General features: G+C 59.8%; 9 protein-coding genes and 1 non-coding gene across 10 annotated transcripts; 6 read left to right on the top strand and 4 right to left on the bottom strand.

Moving 5' to 3' along the window:
• Positions 1-934: 934 nt before the first annotated feature.
• Positions 935-1,018, bottom strand: EHS24_002262. Its single transcript has one exon. It is a non-coding gene; the product is annotated as a tRNA-Gln (tRNA).
• A 375-nt stretch (positions 1,019-1,393) lies between these two features.
• EHS24_002261 (uncharacterized protein) lies at positions 1,394-2,407 on the top strand (the record flags this gene model as incomplete). Its single annotated transcript, XM_028618005.1, has 3 exons — positions 1,394-1,490; positions 1,891-1,989; positions 2,307-2,407. 3 exons carry the CDS (start codon positions 1,394-1,396, stop codon positions 2,405-2,407), a joined length of 297 nt encoding a protein of 98 aa, XP_028473683.1.
• A 612-nt stretch (positions 2,408-3,019) lies between these two features.
• EHS24_002260 (uncharacterized protein) lies at positions 3,020-3,246 on the top strand (the record flags this gene model as incomplete). Its single annotated transcript, XM_028618004.1, has 2 exons — positions 3,020-3,122; positions 3,167-3,246. 2 exons carry the CDS (start codon positions 3,020-3,022, stop codon positions 3,244-3,246), a joined length of 183 nt encoding a protein of 60 aa, XP_028473682.1.
• Positions 3,247-5,489: 2,243 nt separating this feature from the next.
• On the top strand, positions 5,490-9,103 carry EHS24_002259 (uncharacterized protein; the record flags this gene model as incomplete). Its single annotated transcript, XM_028618003.1, has 9 exons — positions 5,490-5,729; positions 5,792-6,132; positions 6,169-6,274; positions 6,313-6,409; positions 6,446-6,513; positions 6,548-7,732; positions 7,771-7,893; positions 7,939-8,064; positions 8,102-9,103. 9 exons carry the CDS (start codon positions 5,490-5,492, stop codon positions 9,101-9,103), a joined length of 3,288 nt encoding a protein of 1,095 aa, XP_028473681.1.
• A 188-nt stretch (positions 9,104-9,291) lies between these two features.
• RPB3 (45 kDa subunit of RNA polymerase II) lies at positions 9,292-10,909 on the bottom strand (the record flags this gene model as incomplete). Its single annotated transcript, XM_028618002.1, has 5 exons — positions 9,292-9,782; positions 9,848-10,133; positions 10,203-10,337; positions 10,420-10,541; positions 10,699-10,909. The coding sequence occupies 5 exons, from the start codon at positions 10,907-10,909 to the stop codon at positions 9,292-9,294; spliced, it is 1,245 nt and encodes a 414-aa protein (XP_028473680.1).
• A 280-nt stretch (positions 10,910-11,189) lies between these two features.
• RPC82 (RNA polymerase III subunit C82) lies at positions 11,190-13,038 on the bottom strand (the record flags this gene model as incomplete). The annotated part of the gene is made up of 4 exons (XM_028618001.1): positions 11,190-12,353; positions 12,395-12,598; positions 12,641-12,892; positions 12,955-13,038. The coding sequence occupies 4 exons, from the start codon at positions 13,036-13,038 to the stop codon at positions 11,190-11,192; spliced, it is 1,704 nt and encodes a 567-aa protein (XP_028473679.1).
• Positions 13,039-13,410: 372 nt separating this feature from the next.
• EHS24_002256 (uncharacterized protein) lies at positions 13,411-14,776 on the top strand (the record flags this gene model as incomplete). The annotated part of the gene is made up of 3 exons (XM_028618000.1): positions 13,411-13,523; positions 13,576-14,177; positions 14,589-14,776. The coding sequence occupies 3 exons, from the start codon at positions 13,411-13,413 to the stop codon at positions 14,774-14,776; spliced, it is 903 nt and encodes a 300-aa protein (XP_028473678.1).
• Positions 14,777-15,076: 300 nt separating this feature from the next.
• Positions 15,077-16,140, top strand: EHS24_002255 (uncharacterized protein; the record flags this gene model as incomplete). The annotated part of the gene is made up of 4 exons (XM_028617999.1): positions 15,077-15,284; positions 15,373-15,847; positions 15,908-16,028; positions 16,069-16,140. 4 exons carry the CDS (start codon positions 15,077-15,079, stop codon positions 16,138-16,140), a joined length of 876 nt encoding a protein of 291 aa, XP_028473677.1.
• A 610-nt stretch (positions 16,141-16,750) lies between these two features.
• EHS24_002254 (uncharacterized protein) lies at positions 16,751-18,335 on the top strand (the record flags this gene model as incomplete). The annotated part of the gene is made up of 5 exons (XM_028617998.1): positions 16,751-16,826; positions 16,890-17,008; positions 17,144-17,312; positions 17,536-17,738; positions 17,808-18,335. 5 exons carry the CDS (start codon positions 16,751-16,753, stop codon positions 18,333-18,335), a joined length of 1,095 nt encoding a protein of 364 aa, XP_028473676.1.
• A 2,229-nt stretch (positions 18,336-20,564) lies between these two features.
• DSK1 (serine/threonine protein kinase, CMGC group) lies at positions 20,565-22,733 on the bottom strand (the record flags this gene model as incomplete). The annotated part of the gene is made up of 2 exons (XM_028617997.1): positions 20,565-22,449; positions 22,510-22,733. 2 exons carry the CDS (start codon positions 22,731-22,733, stop codon positions 20,565-20,567), a joined length of 2,109 nt encoding a protein of 702 aa, XP_028473675.1.
• Between the last annotated feature and the right edge of the window lie 92 nt (positions 22,734-22,825).

Below are 22,825 nucleotides of genomic sequence, written 5' to 3'. Positions count from 1 at the left end.
GACCCAACAGGCTTACCCAATGCTTTCCATAAGCCTATACACAACCCGACCCCATCAATGACTCCGAGGTCAGTTGCTTCATTCAGTTAGGACGTACGTTGCTTGAAATGGCGATGGCGTACGAGGCTGAAATGGCATGGGCCGTCCGGAGCTCCATCGTGTTTGGATCTTTGCCACTCGGCAGATCGGCAGCGACATAGGCGATTCAGGTCGTCGGATATGGATTGCATCCGGGTACCGGCGGCACCACGGGCAAGTACCAAGCACTGCCTCTTGATAAGCTACCCCCCGCGGGCACAAGACGTGGTGCCCAGCCTCTCCGATGCAGACGGACCGCTTGTTGGTCGTCACACAGCAGACGGGTGGCTGCATCCGGTTCATCCGGTTCCAGGGGACGCTTCCTTGCGAGGTTCCATGTTTCCATTAGATCGTCAACGCGTCCCAGGCGTTCAGGACGCCAAAGATCGAGAGCGCCATCTCAGCCTCTAGCTGCTGGTTTAGAAGCAGGTCTGCGGGTCTGGGGCCTGGTGGCCTGGTGGCTTGACGAGGCGCTTGAGACGCGAGGCAGCTCAACGCGTAAAGCCTAAATGGCGAAAATCAAAATCAATTTACCACACGAAATCCAGTGCGAGTTGGCCAACCAAAGGGCCTGGTCAATCCTTCGCATGCTGCCTAAGCGCTGATATTGGTATCGTGTGTCAGCCAAGAACAGCCAGCTGCTGGCACGCGTCCAAGTGATTACAGTGAACCGACACGAAGTCTAGGCGAATCCGCCGCCATCTATGCCGCGATCCGCGCGGAAGCAAAACGAAAGTGGCGGAACTGGTCTAACCATCCACCATCGACATCGCCATTGAAAACTGTCCGCACCGTTGCCAGACGAGTTGGGACGATGCATGGGCAAGGACAGGACATGCAGATAGGTCAAAAGAGAAGGTCTCACTGGGAATCGAACCCAGATTACAAGAACTATCCGGCGGATCAGAATCTTATGTACTAACCGTTATACGATGAAACCAAGTTATACGATTTTCTTGTTGCCTGCTCCGTCTTAACATAGAACGGCAAAGCTCGTCTCTCAAGACTGTAAAGGACGCGCTGGTGGTACGAGGTCGTTCATGAAAGCCTACAGTCCCGCCTGCATGTGAGACCCAGTTCGATTAAAAGCCAGGACGCAAACTGGTGTCGAATCTGTCAGGCTCAAACGATGAGGCCGAGTGATGGCGCTGTGCGCCACCATCAGAGGTACACAAGTACAGTCAGAGGTGCGCATGGGTGACTGGACCCCCAGATGGCAGTGGATGGCTGGTCGTGATGAGAGATAGAGAGAGAGAGACTCAAAACAGAGGGAGCTGAACCCCCTCTCTCTCAACTCAACACCCCTTCACTACCCATGTACAGAGTCAACATTCAAACGTACGACCACGGCGTGGAGCTCGCAGGAACCGTGTGTCCTGGCGATTCACAGGCCAACTATCAGAACCGCGGAGGTGAGTAGCTCGTGTGATGATGTGCAGAGTGGGCCTGAAACTCCCACATACCATCTGGTGACTGCCATCCCGTTGATGGACCGAGGGCCTCTTTTGTTGACAATCACCGGAGGATACTGCTGGCTCCTGACCAAGTATGTGCCTCGTTTTGGAAAGTCGTACACCTACTGCAAGTACTGCAAGCGGTTTTAGTATCCCTGGTAGTGATGTAGAGTACATATAATGAACCATCATGTCTCGTTACATGCCGAACGCTACCCTTGATGATGGCACATTGACTGCCACGAGCGAGCCTGAGGTCGGAAGTTCACCTCACTTCGGCGTCGCTACAGCACATACCCAATCCGCCGAACTCTCAACTACACACATCCGCTAAACACACACTTTCGTCTTGCAACAGTCCTCATGGATGAGTCTGAGAAGCTGACGATCCTCGGCACAATGTACTGGACGGCACCTCAGCCTTGTCGAGGCGACTGCTATGGTAACAACAAAGACCGTAAGTCATAGAGTTTTTCGACGGAGGGCTGACTCCAGGTCCTTGTCACCTTGTTCGCTGTCCTTACGAGCAGAGGAACTACGTCTGGTGTCTGTACTGCAACCGGTTTGACGGTACCAAGTGATTCCTTGAATGCACGACTGCTATTTCTCATCAATGGCACGCTCAAGTGCGTACCCACCTCAAGTGGACCCCCGCCAAAGAACTTTCCAGTGGCAAACTGCCTGGGTACCAAACATTGTCAGGATTCGTCCCAGCAGGCGGCTTTGTGCACCATCATGGAGGTTGACAGTCGCACACACACTGATGCGGAATAGACCAATCACTCGACGTTCTCACGGACCACGGTAAGGGGTGGTCTCATCACTGCCGAACGGCACCCTCTCTCAACCACGTCGTATTCCCTACTCCACCATGAAGGGCACGTTTGCAGCAACCTATCCTCGCTCTCTTCCAGGACACCCCAAGACGTACGCTGAGAAGACGGGTAACTGCCCAGGCAACGGAAAGAATGAAAACATTGGACGTAGGTTTTGTTTGTTTCGTTCCTGGCGCGCACGCGCTCGTTTGTCGTCACTGATGGCCAGCAAGAACCCTGTGTCCTCCTCGACGGCACCTACGACCAACGCTACTTTTGCTGGTGCTACTACTGTTGTCGGCAGTGGGGTGCACCACCGACCGTCCTGCTCCCGCACACGACCAAGAATTAAGATGTAGCAGCGGCCATGCCGTCGGCGGTGCCAGTAAGGATAGCGCAGCCAAATGTATGGAGTTTTCTCGCCAACTCAAATTCGCAGCTCGCACGGATGAGCGGAAGGGTCACTCTATGTCTCTTCTCACCTTTGGCGCTGGGTTCCACTGTTGCACCGTTACAGGCTAAGTAAAAGAGTTGAGAACTGAATGTTTCCTTCAGCGGAAACCTGTTTCCCAACCCCCTCGCGTCTTTTGTGCACTGTCTGTTCTCAAGTTCATACAAGTAGCGGCTTTACCAATGACGTCTCCTTTCATTGCACTCTGGGGTTGCCTCACAATGATCATCCCACTCTCACTGCTGTGCGACTCTAACAGAACTGAGAGCGACAGTTCTGACGACGGCACATGCGACGGTGACAACTCGGGCAACAATGAAGGCGGTAAGCCAGTGGCACAACGGCCTCTCGCAGAACTGACATTCCAGAGCAGTGCGTTCCCGAGACGTTTGTCTATCATGGGCGTTATGTCTGGCGGTGCAAGTACTGCGGTTACTACGTTGACTGAAAGCACCACCGCATGGCATAGGGTGACTGGTGGGAGCGCAAAGAAAGACTGTGGGGATTGCGCTCAACTGTCGCGCCATGTGTATGTAAACCGCCACTTCCCAAACTGTGTGAATGACCACGCCACCCTGGCGCAACGCCGACGTCTCACTGACCTCGACTTTCCGCGGCGCCAGGTCAATATGACTGCGCATTTCTCCATTGCACGCTGGTGCGTGGTTCCTCAGACCGTACCAAGCGATTACTGATTCAGGCTTGTGCAGAGAAGTATGGGGACAGCTGCGCATCGAGCTCGGCATGCTTCCTAATACCTGTCAGATCCAAGCCGGGTGCCTGTTACCACATTCCGTGAGCAGACGGGAGAGGCGGCAATCAACCGCTGGACACCATAGTGCCGAGGCGCAAAGCCGTCCCTTGGCCGGAGGAGTACAGTCGCATGAATATTTGGCTGCGCGGCAGGACCTTGACTGGACAAGAAACCGGGGCAATCACTGATGTGTTGTCCGGTCAATCAAAGTGGAGTCGTATCTGGTGGCTGATGGAAACGTCCAGGTGCTCATTGCTCCGCCTCGTCCTCCACGCATCACTTCACGTAACGATCAAACGACACTCGGCAGCAATTCTATTGTCTCTGGATCAGGTGTATCAGTGCTATGACCTCTCTCTGGAAGCATAGCCCAGTGGCCGCTGCCGCCTGCATGAACGCCGTACACAAGAGCCTGTTCCTGGCTGTGACGCCACTCACACATCTCTTCTTCGTCAACGATTGTGTATCAACGTTGAACATGCAACCGTCGACGATCAACCGACCGCGCTCAAGACGATATAAAAGAATGCCCTCGGGTCACCTCGTTCTCACCATCCTATCCAGCTTCCGACTACTCAACCCCAGATACAAACACCCCCTTCAACATGAGCAGCTTCGACCGCCGCCCTCCCAAGTTTTGCCTGGGCGACCAGCACGGTTATAACCGCGGTCGTACGTAAATTAGGATATCAAAGGAATCCTACTGACAGCTTCAGAACCTTGCAAGGGCCACAACACTACCGACAACTGGCGCTTTTGGTGTCGTTACTGCAACTCGAACCTCAACATGCGTTAAGACTCCCGTTGAAACCTCTTCATTCATAAGACTCGATCTCCACGCAGGAGCAACTGTGTGCATCATCACCTTCAGAGTAGCGTACTGGTACTGTCTATCCTCCATGCATTGCATATACATTCCCAGGCACCTCCATGTTGCGCACAGATACAGATCTATAATTGAGAGACAGAGACTGAGAAGCAGCTGGCGTGCCGCCTTGCGTGTGTGCACGGGCGGGCGAGGCACGATGTTCCTGCTCTACATTGTGAACTCTATCTGGCACCCAGTCGTTGCCTTCTGCTTCCAATCCTCCAGATGTGCGCCATAGCAAACTGCAACAGTTGCAATGATTCACTCTGACATGCCGACAACGCGGCGTTCCATACGTTATCCAGCCGCTGTGTGGAGGCCTAATAACGCCGAGAGCGAGTAACCGCCACTAGTGGCAGAGAGCTGGTCACTTTTTTGGAAACTCCACAATGTCTTAGCCAATACCGTCCTTAGGTGCCACCCCAGAGGCACCTGGACCAGCAGAGGTCCAAATGGACGAACAGATGGAGGGATATTCGGAGGTGACTTGTCAATCTCGGCAATTAATACGCAATTAAATGTACCGGCACCGGCCGGCACACAATGAACACCCTTCAGTGCGTTCTGTTTTCAGCTCTTCCAGGAAATCACCGCATATTGCTTAGACGTTCGTCGCTATTCAAGACATGTGAACGACCTCGCCAAGACAGACGTACCAACAATACCGCGACACTGGTTGCGGTCGGCCAGACACTTATAGATGGACTGTTCCACGCACTCTGCGGTGAGTCCTCTGTGTCGACCGGATGGTCTCCCCATACCTTCATTATCTTATCCGCTAAGAAGAACGCTAGCCCTCTACACAAGAACCGAGAGACACCTGTGCCATCTGCTGCATGGGTGCCGCATTCAGCAAACTGCCACTTGGGGGGGGGGAGATCATTCGGCAAATATAGTTCCGTTCTGCGCAACCAGGATCTAATTACGTAATGAGGTCTGGTTGAAGATATACTTCCGTCTCCACCCAGACGATCGACGGACACAAACAAAGCAAAGACAGTCGCGCGCCTGCAGTACTGCAGTCGTGTTGACGCACGAGCTCTTGACATTGTCCACAAACCCAACAACCATGGCTCCCCCAACCACAGCAGTACCTCGAACAACTACTCGCTCACGCGCGACCCCAGTCTCCGCCCCGACTCCCGCCACCCGCGTCACCCGCTTACGCGCGGCCAAGGAGTCGGCGGCGACCTCCCCGGCGACTCTCGGCAAGAACCCTCCAACTGGCGCTACAGGCTTCCTGGCGAAGGGCAGGGCCGAGCTGCGCAAGGTGTCGGACAAGTTGAAGGAGAAGGAGAAGGAAAAGGAGGTGAGTGGTCGGCTGTGGTGTGATTCTGTGCCCCGTGTGATGCGGTACTGACCTCCTCGCAGGCTGCCAAGGAGGCCGCAAAGAAGGCTGCGGCAGAGAACACGTACACACAGCAACTGCAGGCGTACCTGCGTATTCGGCCATCGCCTACCGACAGCGAGCTCCAGCTCTCGCCGTACCTCGAACTGCAGGATGAGAAGAACGTCGTCATGCGCCAGCCTGCCGACTCGGGGCGCGCGCACCTCGCAAAGCCTCCACACGTGTACAGCTTTGACCGCGTGTTTGCGCCGGAGACCAGCCAAGCCGACTTCTTTAGCACTACCACCCTCCCGCTTGTTGAGAAGCTCCTCCAGGGCGACAATGGTCTTGTGTTTGCCTACGGAGTCAGCAACTCTGGCAAATCGTGAGTCGTCACATCATACCCTCGCTGACCCAGCAGGTACTCTATCCAGGGCCAGACCTCTGGGCTGAACGAGCGTGGAGCGGTTCCGCGTGCCATTGACGTGGTCTTCAACTCTATCAAAGGCCATGAGAGCAAGGCTAACGTGGGTTCGACTGTCTCACCTCATTACTGACCCACCAGCTCAAGTGCCAAGGCCTCGCCGACGTTATCCTCACCGACGAAGATGAGATCTCACTCCACAGCCTGCCCATGGAAGCCGAGGACGGAATTGATGACAGTGGGTTCTGCGTTTGTCACAGAGCTGACCGTTCAGCGATCAAGGTCGATCGCAACTATTCGTACGCAGTCTTCGTCTCTTATGTCGAGGTCTACAACGAGAAGGTTCGTTGAGAAAACGATACAGAGCTGACGAAAGATCTTTGACCTCCTCGACTCGGTCCTCCCCCAGGCCTCTCGTCCCAAGCTCTCCCATCTGCCACGCACCATGAGTATCGGTGTTGGTGCCTCTAGCGCCGCCCTTGGATCGTCCATGAGCCTGGCTGCTATGGCCAACGGCGGTGGGGGTGTTCTGAAGCGCCGTGCACTTGTGCTCAAGAACGACCCCGAAGGCACTGGCAAGTACATGTCGGGCCTGCATGAGATCCGCGTTCGCACTCGCGAGGAGGCACTTGCCGTCTTCCGCTCTGGCCAGCGTGCCCGCCAGGTGTTTGGAACCATGGCCAACCGCGAGAGCTCGCGCAGCCACGGTATCCTCACTCTCAAGGTCGTGCGTGTCCACAACGGCGCACCCGAGGACCCCGACTCGGCCCAGGTCTCGCGCCTCTCGATTGTCGACCTCGCCGGCTCGGAGCGTACTCGCAACACCGGCACGACCGGTGACCGCCTCAAGGAGGCCGGCAACATCAACAAGTCTCTCATGGTCCTCGGCCAGTGTCTCGAGGTTCTGCGTGCCAACCAGCAGAAGATGGCTGCTCCAGGACCTCTGAGCGCCAGGAAGAAGGTCGCCATCGTCCCCTTCCGCCACTCCAAACTCACCGAGATCTTCCAGAGCTTCTTTGTCGGTGACGGCCGCGCCGTCATGGTGGTTCATGTCAACCCCTATGACACTGGTTTTGACGAAAACTCGCACGTCATGCGGTTCTCTGCCATTGCGCGCGAGATTCAAACCACAGCCGTCAAAGTCAACTCCTTCCCGACACTCAAGCGCCAGATCAGCTCGCAACTTAGCGCGGTCCGTAACGTTCTCACTGGCCACCACCACACTGGCCAGAAGATCAAGGTCGTTGTCCCCGTCATGCCCAAGACCGCCGTCACGCCTGTCACTGTGGCGACCTCGACCAGCTCATTCTCCCGCCCCACAGCCAGCAGCAACAGCCGTACAAGCACCGCCCTGCCGCGTCCCACTACTCGCGTTCCGTCCCGCACTCCTTCCCGCCCGCCTACTCGTCCCCAGACTCCTCGTGAGGCCGAGCCCGAGGTCTTTGAGGTTGTTGAGGAGGAGATTGAGGTCATCGAGGAGGACGCCGAGGAGGAAGAGGACGATGACCACGATTACCTCGTCGACTATCTCTTTGAGCAGCTGAAGGAGCTCAAGACCATGGTGAGCTTGTGATTGTTTTCCGTAAGCTGACCCAACAGCTCTATGAGAGCGAGATGCGCAACGCCTCGCTCGAGGTCGAGATTCGCGAGGAGTGCGCATTTGACATGCAGGAGTCCATCCAACGCCTCAATGCGGCCTTCAACGAGCGTCTTAAGACTCAGGTCAGTTAAAACTTCCCTATCCTTAGCATCCAAGCTGACCAGCAGGCTGCCTTCGGTGAGGAGAAGGCCGACATGAAGCTCGACATTATGCAGCGTGCTCTGGAGGCCAACGAGGGCGACACGTCGTTTGACGAGAGCTTTGCCACAGATGATGCTGGCAACACGACGATGGTGGGTTTATATATTCCTGATTCAAACTGACGCTCAGGAATCCGTTGAGAGCGTCTTGAACGACGACGAGGACGACCCGTTCGCCCCCTCGCCTCCTGGCAAGTCCACCCACGCGGACAAGCCCGGTCTCATCCACTTTGACAAGGTCGAACTCGAGCCTGTGACACAGCCCGCCGCTTCCCTCCTCTCCGAGTCTGAGGACGAGGACGAGTCTGAATCCGGAGTCGAGACCGCGTCCGAGGGTGAAATTACTCGTAACTCTATCGCCGAGCCCGACGTCTCGCACATCTCGCACGCTTCTGCCGCCGAGGATGTCGAGGAGACGCACTCTGAGAACGAGTCCGCAGGCGAGGACTCCGACAGCGACGTCACCGAGGGCGCTTCCGGCTTCCACGACGGCGACGTGACTCGCGAAAGTGAGGCCAGCCATGCGGGAGAGGTTAGCGGCGACTTTGAGACCACCGCTGAGGTGGAGGAGAAGGATGAGCCTATGGATATCGACGAGAAGCCTGCATCTGGCGCTCAGCTTCAGGCGCACGATGTCGCCGAGGACGACGACGCTGAGGAGGGCTCGGTGGACTTTGATGAGGAGAACGACAGCGAAGAGGACTCTGAGGAGGACGATGAAGAAGACGAGGAGGACGAGGAAGAGGAAGACTCCTTTGCCGATTCGTCGTTCGCCGAAACCGCCTCGACAGTGTCGTCGGAGCCGTCCCCACCCCGCCGCATGTCCCGCAAGACCATCTCCCCAACCAAGCGCGTCGCCGGAACCCCGGTCAAGAAGACTGCTGCCTCCCGCACGCCCAAGGTGTCTACTGCAAAGGGTACACCTCTGGTCGAGCGTATGCGTCAAGACTCTGAACCTATCGCCATCCCAATTAGCGACAGTGATGACGACGAGGTGGCCATTGTCAAGGCTCCCAAGTCTGCCAAGAAGCGCACTCTGGGCAAGCGGATCGTCACCGAGGATGAGATTGAGGCCCAGGAGAGCAGAGCTATTGGTGGCGCCGAGGTGCGTCGTATGGTGCGTGGAGTTTAAGCCCGCAGCTGTACATGATCGGCGAGAATGCGGAGGGGACGAGGACGACGAAGTGTGCTCTATACCACCACCATTGTACAATGATAATGACCCGCGATGTTCTGTCCAACTTGCCTTGCCTTGCCAGACTGTGGTTACTGGTGCATGTCTAACCTATCGATACGCCTGCTACAAGGATGAGGCCACAGCTAGCGCCTCAACGGGCTCATACCGGCCCCACCGGCCCAGCCCGGCGCGTTAGCCTGTGGACCTCCCCAACCACCACCGCCGCCTCCTTGGTACGAGTCGTAACTACCACCACCGCCGCCACCACCACCACCACCACCACCGCCGCCGTACCCGCCGTCGTAGCCACCTCCATAGTCGCCGTTCATGCCGCCGCCACCGCCGCCGCCCATACCCATACCCATGTCGGGCTCGACAATTCCACCCTCGCCGCCCTCGCCGTCCTCGTCGTCCTCGTCCGCGCCCGTCTCCTGCTGCACGGCAAGGACGATCTGGGCGAGGTTTTCCACCATGATGTCGCATGCCTGTTCAAAGACGGATGTGACGGGCACGGAACCGACAGACTCGGCGTTGAAGTAGTAGGTTGTGGGCACGGCGTTGAAGTCGAAGGGCTGGGTGGGGTCTGGCGGGGTCTCGAACGCGGCGTTCGAGGACAGGGGCCACTCTTCCTCCTCTGGAGCACACGAGTCAGTCACGGTCGAGCATGTGGTGTGACACGACACTGCGGGCACTACTCACCGTTCGTCTCGAACCAGTACGTCGTGTGCCTGAGCTTGTTGTACGGGTCATACTCGTACGCGACCGCAGACAAGGGGGACCACTTGGCGTGGTGCTTGGCGATACCCTTGTAGGCCTTGCAGATGACCTCGACCTCTTGTCCACGCGAGATACGGACGAGCTGGATGGGTGTCGAGGTCGGGTCGCCCTTACCGACGGGCTGGCCGAGGTCCGGGTCACGGTTGCGCATGATCTCCTGCTCCTCCTCGCCGAGCTCTGGTGGGGGGCCATACGGGGTGGCCTGGGGCTGGAGAACGGTGTGTCAGTGTATGTGGCTAGGCGGAAGCAATTGGTAGCCAGAGACACCTCTACTCACAGTGTTGGGGCTGGGGATGATCTCGAGCATGTCGCTGGTGACGGTCATCGGGCGGCCATAGTCTGCGTTCGTTGCCGACACCTTGAGGCGGAGCGTCACCATGCAAAAGTAGCATCCTTCATCACAGTCGCAGTCCTGGGAGTGTCAGCTTCAGAAACGACCCGGAAAGCTGGCTTGCAAGCAACAGAGTCGTGTAGGTGTTGTTGCTCGTACTCACCCTGGTGTACCGCAGTCCCTTGCCAACCAACTTGCTGACGAGCGGCACCATACCCAGACGGTGGGCCAGCATTTCATCGGGAATCGGAGAGGTGTTCTGGAGGAAGGACACCTGGTCGATGGCTGCGGGGTCGTCATGTCAGTCAAGATGCTCTCTGTCTCTGTCTCTCTCAGGCAAAACAAACTCCACCATCGTCGAGCTGTTCAAACTCCATCGGCAAGACGAGAAGAAGCTGCTGCCCCGTCTCCTCTTCCCGCCAAATGGATCACAAATACGCACCGACAGTAGGCACATCGGCCATCATTGTCCTCCTCAAACTGTTGGCATACGCCATGTCCACTCCGGAGAGGTGGAAGGTGACATCGTCGCGCTGCAGGTTGCGCACCAGCACGCGGGGCTGGTTGGTCGGTCCTGTCGGGATGGTGACGGTTCCTGCTGGGCCGGCGGCACCGGCGGCTGGCCCACCGTTGTTGTGCCCGTAGCCGTTCATGGTGTTGGGGGGTAAATGATGGATGGAGAGGGACGGCGAGTTGGAAAGAGTTGTGGATGGGTTGTGTTCTTTGAGAGCCATTGTAATGATCAATCGGCCTCCCCACGTGGATTTGATCCCGTTGACCCTGTCGTCCATTCTCGATTTCACTGTGGAGGTGTTGTAAAATGTTTGTTGTTGACATGCTCCAAGCATCCAGGCCTCCAGGCTGCATGCTCAAGCATGGGCTCACGCTCATGATCTAATGTATATGCATAAAACAGCCGCCCTCCTCGCGCATCTACTTGGCAGGAATGCCGCCAGGAAGATCACGCAGCATCATCGTGACCAAGTCGGTCCTTGTCTCCGCCAGCGAGAGCATGGTGAGGGCATTGTTGAGCTCGCCAAGGTCGGTCTGGTCCTTTACGCTCAGGAACGTTGTGACATCCACACCCTCCAGATCTGGCCTGTCAATCTTAGCCAGGAGCGCCGCGCGCTTCTCCACCTCCTTTTCGCGACGCTGGACGAGGTTGGCAGCAGTCTTGTACACGCCGGCAAGCAAGAATCCGTAGGCCTTGCGCAGGTCAATGCCCCACAGGTGGTAGTCGGCTGACGGGAACATGGGGTTGCGCGCCTTGGCGGCTGTCTTGGGCACTTCCTGGATATCGATCAGAGACAGTTTCTGCAGCTCGGACAGAATCTGGCGCGCCTCGCGGAGGGGGATCATGGCGCAGTCGCGGACCATGGTTTCTGACGCAAAGTGTGCGCGGGCCACGACGGCGAGGACGCGTGCGGCCTTGTCGTCGATACGATCGCGGACCAGCTCAGTGAGGAGCGACGCCTTGAGGGACGTGCAGATGTTTTCAATCTCGACAAAGTAGCTCGGGCTAGAGTGGTCGGTGTGGCTGAGGAAGCGGGCGCCAGTGTTGTCGCTCGCCAGGTCGTCGCCGCTCATGACGGCCAGGTACTGGCGGACAAGCTCGGGGACGTTCTTTGAGCTCTGGCCGGCAATACCGGCCATGAGGAGCTTGTGGCTCGAGGTCGGGAGGTGGTCCACGATGCTAGTGACACCAACAGGCTGGTCGGTGCGCATCTCCTTGGGGTCGTGCTGGTACTGGAGCGAGGCAGTGAGGACGGCACGCATAACCTCTCCAGCGGCACGGTTCCACCTGTCCTCGGCCGCCTTGATAATGAGCTCGTTGCGGATGAGGACATTGTACTTGTCGTAGTTGACACGCAGAGGCACGTCGTCCAAGACCTCCCACTTCTCGTCGGGGTCTCCCTTGCTCTTCGCGACGTCCTTTGCCGAACGTTTGGTTTTGACCTCTTTGAGCGCGCGCTGCGGGTCACGGAAGGCACGGCGCTCGTCGTTGATCTCGCTGATCGACACCTTGCGCAGCTCGGCAAGTGTGTTCGCAGAGTGCAGCTTGGTGCCCATGGCAGCCGACTTTTCGACCCACTTGGACTGGACATGTCAGCCAAGGACCATGGGCAAAACGAGCTCACCTTGTAACGACGGTCGATCTGGTCCGAGCGCAGCATGAGCAGCTCGGCACATGTGGGCTCCAGGAATCCCTGTCGCAGGAGCTTCACAACGGTACGGCGGAGGGACAGCACCTTGTTGCGGTCGCCAGTAGCACCACACTCGGACTGGATCTCGGGCATCGACAGCTTGCCGTACATGAACACCTGGCGGACAATGACGAGGGCCTGGCCGTTAGCTTTGTATACCGTCAACCAAGAGAGGCTTACCTCTTCGCCAAACGTCTGCTCTGTCAAGGCCAGGATGCGCGCCCACCTGAGACGCAGGAGACACTCGGGCACGTCAAACTCGTACATTTCGTCCTCGCCAGGACCGCGGCGGGACGCGCCCGTCGAACCGACGAGGTTGTGCTGGATCAGGATGAGGAGGGCAGCGTTGGTCGTCGGGCGAGCGAGAGCAGCAAGCTTGGAGATGCTAAGAGCGGTCAAGCGGCCGCGGTTGAGGAGTGTGGAAGCGACACGCTGAAGGGGGAGAGGTTAGCTCCATGGCAAAGTAGACATCAACACGGCCGCAAAAGACTCACACAGACAACCTCGCCAAAGGCTCCGCGGACGATGTGCTCGCAGAGGCGGACCGCATCCTTGCCGTTTGTGTTGACGGCCTCCATGGCGCCGAATGACGTCGACGAGGGTGGTGATGAAGGGGATGTGGAGTAGACAACGAGGGAGCAACAAAAGTCACAAAGATGTGAAAGGCAGGCACCGAGAGAGCGGAGAGAGGGGAAGGGGGGCGGTTCATTTACGGTTAAAATTTCTAATCTAATTAGGAGCCAATTGATTCCGTTAATTATTGGCGATGACCGCATTTGGAAAGGCGAGTTGTCAATCACTGTTGGTGTTTTGCTGGTGACGCTTGGGGCAAAACAATCCATCTCGTCGTCGTCGTCTTGTACCACATCTCTGCCCGTCTTGTCGTCTTGTGAATATCTCCCCCTCCCCTCCCCCGTCTCCTGTGACCATCACTCTCTCTCTCTCTCGCCATGTCTGTTCCCCCCGGCCCGCCCCTCAACCCCGATGCCACAGCGTCTGGTATCGTTCTCGATCCGCGCACGCTCGAACGCGTGATTCCAGCCTCCAGGCGCAAGGATGGATCGTGAGTTATGCAGAGGGAGTGATCGTGAGACTCCATCTAACACTCTTGCCAGTGTTCGTAAAGAGCAAAAGGTTCGCCAGGGGTACGTCCCACAAGAGGATGTGGGCGCGTTTCGCCCTCGACGACAGCAGGAGGCCGACGCACGCCGTGGTGTTGTGCCAGGATCGAATCGCAACGGCACCGGTGGCGCAGCGTCTGCGTCTGCGTCTGCTTCCCCATCCCCATCCCCATCCACACCCGCGTCCAAGCCCGAGCAGGAGGTCATGAGCGACAAACGCCAGCAGAAGGATGCCGAAGACCGACCGGCTCATCACAACTGGGACAGCGAGTCGGACGACGACGATGACGAGGAGGCTACAAGGAAGGCGTTTGCGCAGTTGGCAGTCAACCCAAGCGACAGTTCTGCCTTCCCTCCACTGGGCTCCAAGCCCGAGGACAAGGGCAAGGAGAGGCGCGTTTCGGCGTCGGCATCGCGCTCTGGGTCGCCGACCAAGACTCCAAGCTCGCCAAGGAAGGGCAGTGCTGCCACTGCGACACCCGTCAGGACAGGCCCGGCCCCGGCAGGTCTGAAGCTGTCGCCATCGCCGACAAAGACGCGCGCCGACACGCCCGGACGATGGACAAAGCATGCCCACGTGTATGCGACTCCGCCCAGTGCGTCGCCGTCTGCCAGTTCAACCAGCGGGCCATCGTCGGGCCCGTCATGGCGGTCGGCCCGGGGCGGTCGGGGTGGCGGTGGCCCCGGTGCGCGAGGAGGAGGGCGTGGTGGGGGCTCCCGACATGCGAGCGGTGCCAGCCATGCGAGCGGTGCCAGCCATGCGAGCCATGCTAGCCATGACAGCGGGAGCGGCCACAGCAACAGCTTTAGCAGTCCTGGTGGTCGAGGCCACTTGCATAGGCCGCACCCCATCCAGGGTGGTCGCCGGGGCCCGATCGGGCTCGCGCACCCGCCACCTGTTGACGCGCCAGCAGCGTCAGAGTCGCCCAGGGGCGGACGCGGCTCGAGGCGGGGGAGCGGACGGACCAACTCGCGAGGAGGAGGGGCAGGTGCTGTTGCCGCTGCAGCGCCGGCAGCGCCGGCGGCGTCGGTGCCAGCAGCAGCAGCAGTTCCTGCCGAACCCCGAGTCCGCCAGCCTGTCCGTGTGCGTGAAGTGGGACCCCTCGCCGACCGCGTGCGGAGTATACTGGAGCACAACGCGGCGCTGGACAAGCCTCGCCGGAATCCCGGCGCCGCTGCTCCCGGAAAGGAGTAGGAGGCTGTGGAGGTAGTAGACCTTGTTCTAATTTTGACGGGCGATCTTGTTCTTATTGACAGACGATCTCTTTTCTTGATAGATACACACGCATAGAATGTATAGCCACTGTGTCCCCCCGTGATCCTTACTTGCTGCATGTGTGTCGACGATATTGTGGCCTGACCATCCTGGCTTCTGCGAGTGGCCACCCGCCGTCTCCGCTGTGAATGACGTATGGCTCGAGCCAAATGTCAGGCGGTGGACGGGACCAAATCTCGCTTGCCGGTGGGTGGACAAAGGTCGGGCCTGGTGTTCGGTATGGCTCTCTCACACATCCAACATCCTCTGTTCCAGCAACCACACGGCACCCGACACCCAGCGAGCTCACTGCAGCACAACACTCTCTCAGGTCCAGCTGCGTCTCCGCCCCGCCTCATTCCCCTCTCGCTCGGTCTCTGCGGCTGCGAGCCCGGACGGCTTGATCGTTTGCAACAATGGTCCAGGTTTACCACAAGACACATGAATAGTGCGTAGTCCCTGTGCACGCTTGCTATGTGTCAACAACACTGTGCAAAGAGGCAGGCAGCAGTGACGGTCCTGCGTCGCTGTTGTAGGTGTTGTCACCGTCACCCACCATGAGACGGCTCACCCGCTCTCCCCGTCGGCTCCTCTGTGCCACCCACCGTCTGACGCGCTCCGCAGCTCCGAACCACCACCCACCGGACTGCTCGCCTTCTTCCTCCGGTATCCCAACCCGTTTGCACGACATGTTCTCTCCGTCGACGTCCTGGAGCGCACCGTCGACCCCAAGACGGGCAGGATCAAGACCACACGCCTGATCCTGAAGCGCGGCGTGGTCCCACAATGGGCGTCGAAATGGCTTCCGTCGGCTGCCGCCAGCGGCGGCCGTGGGCTGGACGCTTGGGTGCTCGAGGAGAGCGTCGTCGACCCGCCAGGATGGGGCGGCGACCAGGGGCTCAAAGACGACTACTACGCCCAGCCGAGGTTGCGGATGCACCAGGGCAACTTGAGCTTTAAGAAGTTCATGCACGTCATTGAGGGAGCCGAGCTGTGTGCTGGGCCCGGAGGGTGAGTCTTGCTGCTGGAACGCGGTCAAGCGCTGCTGCCTTGCGCACAGCTGACATCCAGGTCAACACTGCACCACACCACGGCCGAGGTGCGCTCCCAGTTTGGCGGCCGGTGGTCGCAGATCCTGCGTAACAGGATCGAAGCGTACGGCGTCGGCAAGTTTGAGGGCAATACCGAAAAGGTGAGCTGCGAGAGTGCAGGCAATGGACTAACGTGTGCAGTCGCGCAAGGGCATGTCCCTCATCCTCGACATGCTGAGGAATCGCAGCCAGGGCGACATCAAAGAGCCATGAGCGGGCCTTTGGCCTTTGGGGCCCACCTCACAACTCGGACGGACTCGTCGATCCACTTTACAACTCACAACTGTGCCTCTCCCACTCTAGGCTGTTGCCCGCCTCGTCGCCTTGGACTGCCCGTGCGGACGGCCTCGCGGCGTTGAGCCTAGGCCACAGGCAGGCCTCACCCCGCGCAGAGCTGCCGGCTCACCCAACCTCCCACCCCCACCGCCACCCACGACATGAAATCCACAAAACTAGCACTCCACTCTCACGCTCTCGTACTTTCTGGTTACTTGATGTATGCATCTACTGTCTCTTGGTCCGTCAGTGCTTCTGTTGCGTTGTACTCTGTGTATCACGCCTGCTGCGTCTGGTGCCCCGCTGTACCGCTGCCCCATTCTCGCCACCCATGCATGCCGTGCACGCCGTGGACGGTGGGTGCGCGGGTGCTCTTGGATCGCGCATGGGCTTTGGCCGCACGCAGCCAGGGATCCCCACGTGATTGCCGGCGCGTCGCCCTGCCGACGCGGTCAGTCCATGTCCGGGTCGATGGTTTGGCCGCGTGCTGGTCGTCCACGACGTCCAACTTTCTCCACTCGCTCCTACCACCACCACCTCACAAACCATGCCGGCCGACACGATCCACCTCGCCTCGACGGCCACGACGCACCCCTCGTTCACCGTGTGGGGCCACGAGATCGGTACGTCGCAGCCAGCTACGGAATGGAGACAATGAACCCAGCTGACAACGCTCTCTCTCGCAGTGGTCGACGTGCCCCTCCCGACCCTCGTCTTCGCTGCTGTCGGCGCCGCGTTTGTCGCGCGCTACGCCTGGAGCTGGTTCAGGCTCGTCGCGGAGCTGACCGTCGTCCCCGGTATCAGCGTGAGTGCCATGTGCTGTGCGGTGACGGTGCCGTGTCCGGCGTGCGCCTCGGCGACCGAGGACGCTGCTCTCAAAGAACCCACCACACCAGACCCCACCCATCCACATCCGTTTGCTGACGCCTTCTTCCCCCAGCTCAAGAAGTTCCAGACCAAGACCAAGGGCGCGGTGTCGTGGGCGGCCGTCACGGGCTGCACGGCCGGTATCGGACTCGAGTTTGCGCGCCAGCTCGCGGCCAAGGGGTTCGGCGTGGTGCTTGTCGGCCGTCGTCAGGCGGCGCTGGACGAGCTTGCCCAGGAGATTGGTGCGTACCGTCGTGTCTGTTCTCGCATGTCTGTGCCTCTCGCCGGCCAGTGGTTTCGCTGCGGCGGAGACCCGCTGCGCGGTGTATGCGGCGCGGTGTGTGCACACCGCGCGGACACGGCGACGGGTGGCCTCCCGGTTACGCCTATACGCACAATTGCGTCATGGAACGTGCTGCCATGCTTCCATCTCCACCCCCGTTACCCCAGGCTGACGCTCTGCAGAGGCCAAGTACAAGGTGCCCACCAAGACTGTGATTGCCGATGCGGCCGACGTTGCCGGCCGTGACGCGGCCATTGCGCGCGTCGTTGCCGCGACCCGCGACATTGACCTCGGTGTGCTCATCAACAACGTCGGCGCGTCGCACGAGATGCCCGTCGCGTTTGCCGACACGGACCCTGCTGAGATTGACGCCATTATCCAGACGGTGAGTGGTGCTTTACGATGGCCTAGAGAGAAAAAAAAAAGCACACGCCCAGCTGACTGACCCCTTTAGAACATTTCGTGGACGCTCCAGTTCACTCGCGCGATCCTGCCCCAGCTCGTGGCCCGCTCGGCGGACCTGGACGCGCCCAAGTCGCTTGTCCTCAACATTGGCTCGCTGTCGGGCCGCATCCCCTCGGCCCTGCTCGCTGCCTACTCGTGCACTAAAGGCGGCCTGCAGACGTGGAACACGGCCGTGGCCGCCGAGGTCGAGCCCGTGGGCGTCATGTTCCGCATGGTGTTCCCTGCGTTTGTCGTCTCGAACATGTCCAAGATCCGCAAGCCGTCGCTCACTGTCCCCACCGCGCGCGACTTTGTGAAATCGACGCTGGGCTCGCTGGGCCTCCAGCGCGGCGCGCAGGGCAGGCCGTACGACGCGACGCCGTACCCGTCGCACGCGCTGCTCGACTATGTCGTCGGCCTGTTTGGCGGCGTGTCCGAGCAGCTCGGCGTCAGCGTCATCCTCGGCATGCACAAGGACATTCGCGCGCGCGCGCTCAGGAAGAAGGCGCGCGAGGCCAAGGCCGCAAAGTCGCAGTAGGGGAGCGGCAGAGCGGGCGGGCGGCAGGTGGCTGTGAGCGGGAGGCGAGGTGTGGTGGGTGTGTTTATGAGCTTGTCCGAGCAGCTATGTGATCGCATCTACCGTCCAGAAGGGGTGCTACGTTCATGGCCTCGTTCTCTGAGAGCAGGATGCCAGGGAGAGAGGACAGGCAGGGGCCAAAGGGCCGGGCCATGGCATGCTGCACTGCTCCGACGTACTGACGGCTGCGGATCGCCGTCGTCCGCGAGCGGTAATGATGACGGCGGCGGCGGCGGAACCGTACGCCGAGGTCGGTGAGGATGATGCAGCCGCGATTGTGCGATACACACGATGCCAACGCACACGCGAGTGGCACTCGCCCATGTCCCACCACCCCACATCGCGCGAGCAGGTCCAGTGATCCAGTGATCCAGTGATCCAGTGACAGTCTGCGCACACGACCACCCGCCGGGCACCGTGATAAGCGCGAGACATGGACGCAAGGAACCCCACCCCCTTAATAGAAGACGATGAACAGCGGTTATGGATCCGAGCGAGCGCGCAGCACCCACTCCCCTGGTTATCCCGCCGTCGACACATGCCCACTAGCGACGCAGCAGCCAGCAGCCAGTGGTGGTCGTTTAACAGCTCGCGCCAGGCCACGGTTCCCGATAGGCCGGCGATAACGTCCCAAACACCTCTTCTGAGACACCGCTCCGCCACTGGCCGGCCACGGGCCGCTGGCCGCTGGACATGTCTGGAACGCATCGCGGTGGTTGGACAAGGCAGCGAGCGAAGCACCAAGCAAAGCCAGCGAGCGAAGCCAGCAAAAGCCACAGTGGCCCGTCGTTTCCGATTATCCGTAGTCTCGCGCGTTGCGGTTGGCTCGCTGGGCAGAGCGTCTATCGTCTATCTGCGCACGACCGTGGCGCACGGTATGCCGTGCGGCCGTCCTTGGCGCGGTGGTTTGGCACATGCCTCCGCGACAACGCCGGTGCGTTGGGACCACGGCGAATGCGCGCGCGTTGGCTGATCTGTGGCATCGCCATGACCGGGTTTTGGGTCTGGTTGGTCGGTTGGGCTGGGTGTACGCTTCTGCGATCTGGCTCGTCTGCTCCACGCGGCATGCTACAATGGCATATGACATGGCATGCTATGGGCGGGATATTGCATTCCGTGCACACGCACACCCTCTCGGCTGGCGGTTCTGGCTCAAGCTCACGGATCGCGGATTGCGGGTGCTGCGTCGGCAGATCGACAACCTTGCTATTTACTGTCGCGAGATTGTCACTGTCACTGGACCGACGCGGTGGTACTGGCCGCCCCGGGCCGCCATTAAGCATTAAGCGTTGTAGCGTTATAGCATCATGCCATCACGTCCCGTCGCCGAGTTTGGCAGCTTGGCAGGCAGTGTTCTGGCAGTACTCGTGTAGCTGGTGGCGACTGGAGCGGTCGGGGTGCAGGGTCCACGGTCCTGTAGCGTGGCAGTTGGCGATGCACCTTGATCTGAAATGTACCGCGCGCGCGCGTCCTTGGCACCGGTTTACATGCGGGTCGCGGACGACCTGGGTCTATATCAAAGGGTAGGTAGAGGCGGGAATGTCTCAAGAGAGGGGGAGGGAAGGAGTGGAAGGGGAAAAGGGTGGGGGTGGGGGTATCGGGGGAGACGAGAAGAGCACCGCGCTGCTAACCACTCTACTCGCTCGCTCGCTCGCTCTACTACTACATTCCTAGATTCTCGCTGTGTGGCGGGCGTCGAGACGGCTCATAAACACAAAATCATCACTCCATTCCACTCCACCTCCACGTCCACTCCCTCCCATATGCAAAGCACTGGTGTGCTTCCTCTCGCCCTCACCCTCATCCTCCCTCGCTCTCGTCCACTCCGTCGTTCCCGTCGCGCGGTGTTTCCTCGTATGCAGATTATCGATTGTAAAAGTGTTTGGGGGGTGGGTGGGCGTGTACGTCGCGTGCGTCGCGAGCGGTGGAACAAGCAGCGTCAAGAGCGTCCAGCGTTCAGCGTCCAGCGTCCAGCGTCCGAGATGTTTCCAGGCTGTTGCGTTCGTGTGGGGACCAGTGACCGGGCGGGTACCCGTGTCCAGCCCCAAGTCTCCTTTCCTTGCAAGACGTGTCGTGGCGTTGGGAGGGTCTTTATAAAACAGGATGATGCGACCCCCCGGCGCCATCGTCCTCACATCCTCCGCCTCCACGCATTACGCAGGTGGGGGGAGAGACTGCGAGACACAGAGACTAGATCCGGCCCATGCCGACCATGCCGGCGACGGGCGGGCCGAGCTTGATAATCTCGTCGAGGGCCGCGCCGGGCGCGCCCGCGCCCGCGGCGGCGGCAGGCGCAGCCGCGGCAGCCGGCTTGGGCTTGTCCGACTCGAGGGCGCGGAGACGCTCCACCTCGCGTTCGTGCTCGCGCTTGGCCATCTCGAGGTCGCCCTGGACGACGACGCCGTCGAGCCACGGGTGTTTGAGGAGCTCGGCGGCGGTCGCTCGCGAGTCGGGATAGTAGTGGAGCATGGGGAGGAGGAACGAGGTCAGGAGCTCGGCCTCTTCGGCTTCCATCAGGTACTTTTCCTTGAGGACCGAGAGGAGGGGCCAGAAACGCAGTCGCTGGATATGACGCAGCTCGCCGCGGCGGTTGAACATGTCGTGGCTGTATTTGCCAGACAGTGCCAGCGACTTTGGCATCTCGCCCAGCAGCTCCATGATCTGGGCGACGTGGTCGTCGTCCTTGTCGTATTTGGTGCCCGGTTGCGGGTCGAACAGGTAGTCGCCTGTCAACAGCTCAAAGATCAACGAGGCAGCACTCCAAATGTCCACACTCGGTCCCCAGCGCGTGCCCAGGATGATCTCTGGACAACGGTACTGGCGCGTCTGGATGTCGTTGGTGAAGTGGTGGTCGACCCAGCACGCGTTGCCGAGGTCGGCAATCTTGACCGTTATACGCTCGAGCGACACGGGGTCGTATGGGAATGGTGGAGGGAGGGTGTTGGGGTCGCCGGCGACTGGAGCAATCTTGCTGTCCGGGTGCAGGTGGGCCTCCTGCTGCTGGAGGTTGTTGAGGTGGCCCAGCGACGACTCGGCGTCAGACGAAGCCGTCTGTGGCGGTCGAGGGGTGGGTTTGGACGATGTTGCCGAGTCTTCAGAGCCCGAGCCCGTCGACTGCACAGACGTGGAGATGTTGAGCTCGTCTGAACGTCCGGGGTCTGGGGTAGTGGCTGGGGTGGAGATGACGGTCTGGGCTGGGGTGCCAGTCTCTGAGGAACCCGAGTTTTGACTGGCACCGCCTGGTGGCGGGAGAATGTCCGCGGCAGCGGCCGCTGGCGGCTGGTTCATCTGCTGCGACAGCAGCGACGGGCCGTGCGGTTTGGGCAGCGCGACGGGAGTCTTGGTCTTCTCCCATGTGAGCTCGCTCTCGGCGCCAAGCTTGACGTTGCCGAGACCATCCCCGATCGAGTCGGCCGTGTCCTTTGCCTGGGCTGCGGAGGCTGCTGACGACGAGGCAGGCGCCGACTTGCCACCGAGGTTGGTACCGGAAATCTTGCTCATGCCAAACCCATACTTGTCGAGCATGGGCGAGCTGGCATAGCTCGAGCTGGGACTGGGCAGCGGCTGGGACCCAACGATGAACATGGAATCCTTGCGAGGGGTTTGGTTGCCCAAACGACCCTGACTTGGCGGCACGCCGACCAACTTGGTGGGCACGGCGGCAGGACACGACGCGAGCTCGGCCTGGACGACCGACTCGACGTCGTCGATACAGATCAAGACGTTCTCGGGCTTGAGGTCGGTGTGGATGATGCGACACTCCGTATGGAGATAGTCGAGGCCGAGCAGTATTTGCTTTGCAATCTGGCGAACAATGTGGGTCGGCACGCCGCGGTGCTGGTATCGCTTGATAAGGCCCAGCAGGTTCTCACCGAGCACCTCAAACACCATGCAGACGTGCGATCCGTTCGGGCCGTCGTGTCGAAAGTCGTCGACGAGTCCCACGACGTGTGAGCGGCCCGGATGCGACTCGGACGAGGTGGTCACCCTCTGGAGCAGCTGGATCTCGTCCAGTGCAGTCTCGGTGTAGTGGCCGTCCGACTTGACGACTTTGAGCGCGACGTGGCGAGACGTACTGCGAGGGAACGAGTCAGCACGCGAGCGCGCACACCCAGCTCTCTTTCTCCAAACTCACGTGTTATCTCTTGCGAGCCAGACGGTGGAAAAGTGGCCCCATCCGAGCTTGCGGACGATGAGGTAGCGACCGCTGCTAAACTCGTCGCCAATGTTGATGGGATGGTAGCCTCCGGGCCTGTAGTCTTCGAGGTCTTCCTCGTCCTCTGTGAGGACCGAGGTGGCTACAGAGGAAGGGCCTGTGGATGCGGATGACATGGCGTTTGCCTGTTGCTGAGTAGGCATGGCCACGGGCGTGCCAGCGGAGCGCTGCGAGGAGGGGGTGTGGTCAGAAACGGAGAGCTCGACTGGGGTATAACAGTAGGGATGGGGTGGTG

Source organism: Apiotrichum porosum (assembly GCF_003942205.1).
Source record: "Apiotrichum porosum strain DSM 27194 chromosome Unknown scaffold_12, whole genome shotgun sequence".
NCBI classification, from domain to species: Eukaryota; Fungi; Basidiomycota; class Tremellomycetes; order Trichosporonales; family Trichosporonaceae; genus Apiotrichum; species Apiotrichum porosum.
Note: the sequence above shows the minus strand (reverse complement) of the source record. Positions and strands in the feature narration are given on the sequence as shown.